Source organism: Papaver somniferum, chromosome 1 (genome assembly GCF_003573695.1).
Source record: "Papaver somniferum cultivar HN1 chromosome 1, ASM357369v1, whole genome shotgun sequence".
In the NCBI taxonomy this organism is placed as follows: Eukaryota; Viridiplantae; Streptophyta; class Magnoliopsida; order Ranunculales; family Papaveraceae; genus Papaver; species Papaver somniferum.
The window spans coordinates 243,330,780-243,339,485 of record NC_039358.1 but is presented as its reverse complement, the minus strand read 5'-3'; the positions used below and the strand labels follow the sequence as shown (position 1 = coordinate 243,339,485).

The 8,706-nt window shown below is 40.5% G+C and overlaps 1 protein-coding gene across 1 annotated transcript; it reads left to right on the top strand.

Moving 5' to 3' along the window:
- Positions 1-643: 643 nt before the first annotated feature.
- Positions 644-2,811, top strand: LOC113339702. Its single transcript, XM_026584938.1, has 2 exons — positions 644-1,291; positions 1,388-2,811. The coding sequence occupies exons 1-2, from the start codon at positions 686-688 to the stop codon at positions 2,516-2,518; spliced, it is 1,737 nt and encodes a 578-aa protein (XP_026440723.1). The 5' UTR covers positions 644-685; the 3' UTR covers positions 2,519-2,811.
- Positions 2,812-8,706: the final 5,895 nt, after the last annotated feature.

Sequence of the window (8,706 nt, the reverse complement as noted above, 5' to 3'; positions counted from 1 at the left end):
CTGACTGATCATGTATCTGCTCATCAAACGTGAAACACACTCAAGTCAGACAATATTTATCATGCACATGCTGCCTCGGATTGGTGGTCTTGGGTGATTATGCATTTGCTTATCAAATGTGAAACACACTCGGCCGGGTTAGATGCAACATTTAAGAAAACCTTCTCATTTAAGAAAACCTTCTGATCAGCATTGATTGAAGCCAGCATATAACTTTGACAAGTCATTACTGCTATGCCGTAAAAACATAATGGGAAGAAATTGACAAACCATTGAACTATATCCACGCGATATATTACTACTACCTAGGACTTGTAGTCGTCAAGATTTTCATTAGACATTTTTACTTACAGTAGAGAGAAACAGTAGAAGGTGAAAACATGGAGAGATTATCGGAAATGTTAAGGAGAGTTCATGTTTACTGCTGAAACAAAATGTGAAACACTACATTTAAGAAAACCAGTCGAACTTATGATCAGCATTGATTGAAGCCCATGTAACTCTGTCAAGGCAATTACTGCTGTGCAGGAAAAACGTAATGGTTGAAATTGACAAATGATTGAACTATATCCACATAATATTCTATAAATACCTAGGACTTGTAGTCGTCAAGTCTTTCCATTATACATTTATACTTGCATCTTCTTGCAAATTCATCAGAGAGAAACAGAACAAGGTGAAGAAAATGGAGAGGTTTGAGAGGTTATCAGAAATGTCAAGGAGATTTGGAGTTTACTTCCGAAACAAATTCTCTAGCAAGGATTCACTTCTTAACGATCTAGATAAGAAGTTCACTAGTTTCTCTAGAACTCCATTACACATAGCATCTATAAATGGTAATGTTAAACTTGCCAAACAAATTTTATCTGTGAGATCTGATCTTGCAAGAAAACAAGACTTGAATGGATTTACTCCGCTCCACCTTGCATCTGCCAGAACAAGTCTTGAGATGGTGAGATTGTTGATTAAAGCTTATCCTGATGCTTGTAAAGTTCAAAATAAAGATGGAAAAACACCTCTACATGTGGCTGCCATGAAAGATCGAGTTGAGATCATGAAACTACTAACGGAAGAAGGAAGATTCGAAGCTCTTCTACTAAATAACTATCAAAATGGTGAGACCATTCTGCACTTTTGTGTTAAAAACAACAGTAGTGTAGGTACCCTTGATCTATTGGTACACAAGTTGGTACTTGCACTACATACTTCAGATCTATGTACTATTATCAACTCCAAGGACAGTGATGGCAACACAGTCTTGCACGCCGCTGCGGAAATGCGAAAATTTGAGGTATCGTTTAAAGTTTAATTTATATGCTTTGATGAAAAGGGTATTCAGCATGGTTACCTGTATCTTGTAATTGATTTACTAAATTGGTGTTTGCAGATTGTAAACTATTTACTGCAGAGAGATAATATAGAAATCGATTTAGATGCAGTAAACAACAAGGGCCTGAAAGCCTTGAATGTGTTATCTGAAGCTCAGAGGGATGATCTAGAACTTGGTTTTTATGTTTTCTCTGGAGACACCAAAGAGCGTACCAATGAAACTTTGTCCGAAAAGAAGGATCATTGTTACCAAGTGATCAATAAGAAATCGCCTAAAAAGCGAAGTCATAAAGAGAGGGTGAATGTGTTATTAGTGGTGTCAACATTGATCGCAGGAATCGCATTTCAAGCTATGTCAAACCCACCAGGTGGGGTTTGGCAAGAAGACAGCAAACTCGAATCTGGTACTGACCCCGTTCAATTTGCTTATTATGTTGGTCTTATGTTTGACTCCTCCATATCCGGCAGTTTATTAAGTTACACTCAAGATCACATGCTTCCTAATGATTCTACAAGTAATACGAGTACTACAACAGAATGGAAAGGTTATTCTAAAGCCCAAGAAAATGTTTACTATTTTATGAGCAATCTACTATATAATACTACACGACATTCCACATATAAGGGTTTAATCGTTGAAGATTACACGAGTGCTACTATTTCAGATTACAATAGAAGTGATGGCAGTGATAAATTTTTCCCATATCTAATACGATATGCCGGATTCCCTATAATGGCTTATCAAAACCCTTTCGCCTATGAGATTTACATTCTTGTTAACACAATTGCGTTTTCTCTGTCTCTGACGGTTGTTTTCGCGGTCATATGCGGGTTTGTACATGATAAATCTGTCGCTCAAAACCGAATTCTTATAATGTTGATGTGCATCTCAATTGGATGCATTTCAGTAAGTTATTTGGCTGTTTTAGAGAGTTTCACGCCAGATTTCTTTTCTAAGGATCAAGGACTTTATTCACTATTTATATACTTTTCGATGTGCTGCATCTGTGGAATTGGCCTCTTTCTCTGGAGATTTATATCAAGGATGGTTCAGCTAAAAAAGAAGCATCTTACCGCATTTAACTACTTCAAAGCGCTCTTCACTATGGATGCAAGGGCAGCAGGAAAAGTGGCTTTATTGATTCTTGGTTTATGTGCTTTTTACTGGACACTCCCACGTAATTTTTAAATTAGGGAACTGCAATCAAGTCGAAGCTGAATGAAATTCATGGATTCATCAGTTTTCTCGTGTTAACTGGGTTACTGGAAGGTTAGAGCTCTTGTGTTACTAAGCTTTTAAACATTTCTTCTACTGCTGTATTGATGAATTAAGCAATTTAAGCTTATTATATTATATATTTAGTATTGTTAAATGCCCAGAATCAGATGGGGCATGAGTTTGGTGTCAAAAGACAGAACTCTCATTTTATGTTATGGTTGTGGTGATTCCTAGCTAAGTTTTCTTACTTTCTAATTTAATGATATTGTTTATACATTCATGATAAGATCAGAGAGTTAGTAAAGCAAAATGATGGACGTCTTTGTGGTTTACAGCGACAGCCCTGGCTCTCTAAGATTTTCAGTAAGAAATTCAATAGAATGTAATTACAGATTAAAAAAAGCATGACCCGTGCATTACCAAATACTGCAACATGAAGTATCACAATATCACTAAGCAGTATGGGGAGACATTTACAAAGATACTGTATTTTCCCTATAAAGCTAATTAAAAATGGTGCAATTTTTAGGACTAATTCTCTAAAATTTATAGAACTGAGAATGTATTCCTTTGTAACCCAAGAGCTGACCACATTTCTGTTATTGTTTGGGGATAGAACAAACATTTCATTTATGTATTGCTCATTTTGTTTCGTATCTACTATTTTCATTTCCGTCTTCTTAATTGTCACTACTTCACCATTTGATAAGGTTCCTTTAGTTATACCTGCCAAACCCTCCTCGCCCAAGATTTCGTGATACTTGTTAGATGCTTGCTTAGCTATTTCTCGCTGTGACAATTGATCGTCCCTTTTTTTTTCTCCACTGCTAGCTGTACTAGTTTTTGACATGTGTTTTCTTTTCCTATATGCCCAGTACAACCAAAATCAAGTAGGAAATAAAAAAATGCCTAGGCAGGCACTTGCATTCAATATAAGAGAAGTCAGGACAACGATATATGCAAGTTACCGGAATCTGTTATAAAATTTACTCTGATCAAGTGGAAGGCACAAGGTGCCATTACTTGCATATATGCGCCAGATGATAATTATTGAAGACCTCGTATATTGTTCTCCTAATGAATTTGTTACTAAAGGGACTCTTTTCGAACGGATCAGTAGTGTACACGGACATCAACAGATCCAACAAATGGCTGAACTTGCGCAAAAATGCTTAAGAACGACTTGAGAAACGAGACCTACAGTGAAAAAAGTAACAATGGCGCTACATGGATTGATGAGGATGACTTCCACTTACGTCATGGAAGGTCTTGTTAAAACTTAAAATAAGCAGAACTGTTGTGAAACTGAGGGACGTTAACACTTAGAACCATTCAGATGATTTTGCCCCAGCACGATATCATATTCTTGCGCCTACTGTCCACGACGCGTGCAAATAATATCATGCATATGCCTAATGACTTGAGAATACTTTGGCGTACTTCGACCCAAGGGCTATTTATAAGCTGAAGTGCGAAAGCAGTTTGTGTTAACGTTGCCAAATCCTAAATTCCTAACAACCGATAATTCTACGAATATAGTCCCACATTATTAGCCTAAGAATTCCATAGCTAGTATTTTAAGTTTTTGCTGGCGATACTTGAGTGCTAATTATCGACCAAGAAAAAAGACAGTTGTCCCGACAGAAACCAAAGTTATCAGCGAAAGAAAGGGGGAAATTTTATGATAAATGATCTGGGCGAAATATAATGCACTTAGCTTAGAGAGTGAGATTAGGGTTTCCTTATATTCGAGAACTTGTATTTTCACTTCTTGGTGGTTAATAAATAAGGATTTTCTAATTCCAAAAGATCTTGGCGAATGATTCTCAGAGGACTAAAGATCTGAAGATTTCGAACAATTTACTTATAACCAAGCCGGAGATTCAAGAGAAGGATAGATCCCTGAGTGTTGCATTGAGAGGTTGGTTAAAGAAACAAAAGATAATCTGGAGACATTGAATCACGGGTTGACTGATAGCTAGAACACCGGATCGAGGGGGACATGCGATAGCAACAAGGAGAAGCGAACGTTTGGAGGCGAAAAGAGGGAGAATAATGGAAAAGAGAGGGATATCAGCTGCAGGAGAAAGGCAAGGCATGAGCCAGCGGCAGAATGAAGGAGCCAGTGAAGATGACTTTCGGGAGGGATCTGTACATACATCTGACACGAACATCATTGCAGGAGAAGAACAGACCCGCGAAGAAATGGAAGAGAATATCAGTGAAGAGGGTACGACGTTGGAACAGCTGAGGGAGACACTTCCCCTTGAAAGGGAACAAGACAGGGATCTAGAGGAGCAGCATGCTCGGCTGATGAGGCAAAATGCTAGATTGATGCTACAAAATCGCCAACTAAATGAGGAAACAGCGGCCGACGCCATGGACTCGGAAGGAAACACGATATTGTCAGGAGAAGAAGAACCTCGACAAGGAGATATGCCCGCGAGGACGACGGAGGAGAGCGAAGGAGGCGACGAAGAGAAAGCAGTGAAGAAAGGGACCTGACAAGGGCATTGGAGGTAACAAGATGGGAAGATCAAAGGCGAAGATTTGAAGAAAGGAGGCGATAAGAAGAAAGGCAACACGAAGCAAACCGAAGATACGAGGAGGAGATAAGACACGATGAAGGAAGGCCTGTCAAGGTAAGAAGCAACCGTCGTGAAGAAAACGAGAGAAACCTGAATCAGGAGGTCATGGATGAATGACGAGATATGAGGACCTTGATAAAAAATTCTAGAAGAAGAGGAAGGGTGCAGTTGGCGGAGGCAATAGAGGAGGCTGACAAATCCCCATTCACCTACGAGATAATGTATGGGGACATCCCTGAGAAGTGTGTATTACCAACGCTCGCAAGCATCTTCAGCGGGTCGGAAAGTGCTGTGCAGCACTTAAAGCAGTACACTCTTTCGTTGATGCAATGGGGTCGAAATGACGCCGTACTCTATAGGTATTGTCCCGCGAGCTTAACCGGGGAGGCATTGTCTTGGTTTGATGGGTTGCCCGAGAGGTCGATTTCGTCATTAAAAGACCTATAGAGGATATTCCTGACCATGTATATAAGTAACAACATGCTGAGGCCGGGGATTGAAACTTTGTTCAACCAGAGGAGAAGACCGATAGAAAGCCTGCGAGGACTGGTCACGAGATGGAGAACAGTATGTAGCGAACTGGCAGGGAGAGTTGATGAGAATTTTTTTATCTTAGCCTTCGTGAACGCGTTAATCCCGACTGATCTGATGTACAACCAGATATTCATTATTCGGAACTCTTTGACTTTGAACGAACTGAGGAAGTATCAAGAGGAGTACGTAGCGTTGGAGGAAAAGAAGAGGAAAGTCAGCGAAGTAGTACCAATTCCAATGAAAGAAGGAAACTCAAGGATACTACCGAGAACGGTGCACAGCGTGGAGGGTGATCCGAAATATGAAAGAGGGGAGCCTTCAACTCCAGTCCCGACGAAACTTGTAGCTGTGTCAAGCGGAGACCGGGAATGGATCGATAAGCAGAGATACGAGGAGTCAAGACAAAGGAACTATGAGCCACGAAGCTATAACGCTGGGTATCAGCAAAGAGGCAATCAATGACCTAGGTTTGGATAATGAAGACCGAATACACCAGCTTTTGAAAATGTAAAGCTCCCAAGACTCAACACAACCGTGGAAAAGGTATGGGAAGCCATAGTATTGACCGAAGATATCCCACCCCCGCCAAATTTGGGAAGAGAACCACCATCGAGTATCAGGAGTCATGAGTTCTGCAGGTATCATCGGTTTCATGGAATCACACGAATGACTGCCGAAACATCCGGAGGATTATACTTCGTCTATTGGAACAAGGGAACCTCGCCCATTTTCTGGAGGGTTATGTGCAACCACCACCACCCCCACCTCGTGACAATCAACCAGTGTACAGAATCGAAATAGACCGGGAGACTTAAAAGCTGAATTGTAATACATTCAGCCAGAAACGTCCAAAATTTCCATGATAACATATTTAAGAGAGTGCATAAGAGGGACTTAGAAGGACGCCAGATATTCAGCGTGGCAAAGAGGGAGCCATTAGAAAAGTGGAAAAAGAAGGAGATAACGTTCTCAGCAAAGGACGCACCTGAGGGAGGGTGTGTGGGATGAAACTGAAAATTTGGTAAATGTCTGAATACTCCTGGAGCTTCACATGCAGACCCATTGGTCATAACCTTTAACTTTGGGAAATACTCCAAGTGGGATTTGAACGAGGTCAAAAAAGGAAAAATTTGGGCAATAGACAGGACTCAGAAGAAGATTGCTTGACAAGGGGAATATTATCCTGCGAAAAGTAGAGAGTTGGAATTCAAGGCTATCACGCCGAGAAACAAGTGATAGGCGAAGTAGTTACCTATTTGAGAGAAGGAGATTAAGCGATAACGTCCTCTTCCATGTGCGCTTTGAGAAGGCTAGCAACATGCATCTCGTACTGAATAAAGGAGAAAAAGGCATGAGAACAGGTTAAAACCAGGGCACAACAAGAGGTTAAAATATGAAACAATACCTCACGGGAAGGGACCACCGAAGCTTCCAGTGATCACAACCGGCAAGATAAAAGTGTTGGGGGAGAGGACCTTCGCGAGGAACACCTTTCTCGTCGACACCCCAGACCAAGAGGCCCCTTACCACCATAGGAAACGTCGCCCAGTCTTCGTCTTGCTCCAAGTTGAGAGGATTCATGTTTAAAGGAAGAATTTTGGACGAGGACGAGATAGTCTTCTGGATGAGCTCGATGCCCCACTCACGGAATAACTAGCCGCGAAGGAGTCGGCACTAAAGTCACGAGGATTTAATTCCTTAGTCGTTGGAAGAACCTGCGAAGTACTGCTTCCTGAGAAAATTGCAAATTCGTTAGAAATACGAATTACATTACCAGAAAGCTGAAAGACCCCGCACTGAAGCTTGTTCAAAATCTCAAGAAAAATGGGGTTAGAAGAGTTGTAAAGGGGAAAAGACAACCCAACTCTCAATTGACCAACAATGATGATCATATTGTCGGCCGACCAAACATCAGACTGAATCCACCGGTAGTTCAGCTCCATATCTTGAGTAGAGATAACGGGAGGACTCACTGAAGAATCAACATCAAGGGCTAAAGGAAAGCCCATCTTCTGGAAATCTGACTGGAATTCCTCAAAGGTCTTGAGTAAGGAAGGCATTGAAGCATTCTTTGAAGCCATGACAGTGAAGGAAAGATGAAAAATTTGAGAAAATTGAAGGGTGGTGATGAGAACAGAAGCAATAACATAGAAAATAATAACTTGAGTTCACGTAGAAGAGAAGGAAGAAGAAACCCAAACTAGGGCTGAAAAGAGGTATTTAAAGCAAGTAGAAGATTATCGGTAAAACAAGTTGATCTACACGTTCGAGGAAACTTGACCGGTAATAACCGGTTACCGAAAGAACGTGGTCGCACGGAACCCGGAAGTTGGAGAACATGGAAACCCAGGAATTTCAACCGGTTCTTATTCCGTTCTCGTGTAATTTGAATGAAATAAGAAAAGGCAAAATGTAGGTGCACAAAATAGACTCTCCACGTGGCCGCACAGGAAGACACTGAATAGGACTGATGAATCTGAAAAAGCGTGAGTCTAACAACACCACCCAATATTTCGCTTAGCAATCTGTATGGACAAACTCCAATATACTTTTTATGAGAATCAACTACACAATCAGAATCAATCAATAAAAAGATATATCAAAGAGTTTATATCTCAATCTCTCGATTTGATCTTTACTCAAGCAAATAGAAATCTGCGAGTCTTTATCAAAGAGAGGTAACTTGGACGGTAAAAAAGACCAATATCCAAGGATCAATCAACTACAATCAACAAAAAAAATTTGGATTAGAGAAGTTGATGATCTTAACGCACAACCTGTATTATTTCAATTATATAAAATACAATGCGGAAAAGAAATAACATAGAAACCAGAAATTTTGTTAACGAGGAAACCGCAAATGCGGAAAACCCGGGACCTATTCCAGATTGAATACACACTGTATTAAGCCGCTACAGACACTAGCCTACTCCAAGATAACTTCAGACTGGACTATAGTTGAACCCCAATCAGTCTCCCACCGATCCAAGGTATAGTTGTACTCCTACGCCTCTGATCCCAGCATGATACTACACA

Excerpts from the sequence above, each read along its gene's own strand:
- LOC113339702 (XM_026584938.1), top strand. The coding sequence starts at position 686 with ATGGAGAGGTTTGAGAGGTTATCAGAAATGTCAAGGAGATTTGGAGTT. Across the intron at positions 1,292-1,387 it reads CGGAAATGCGAAAATTTGAG|ATTGTAAACTATTTACTGCA; the intron begins GTATCGTTTAAA and ends TGGTGTTTGCAG.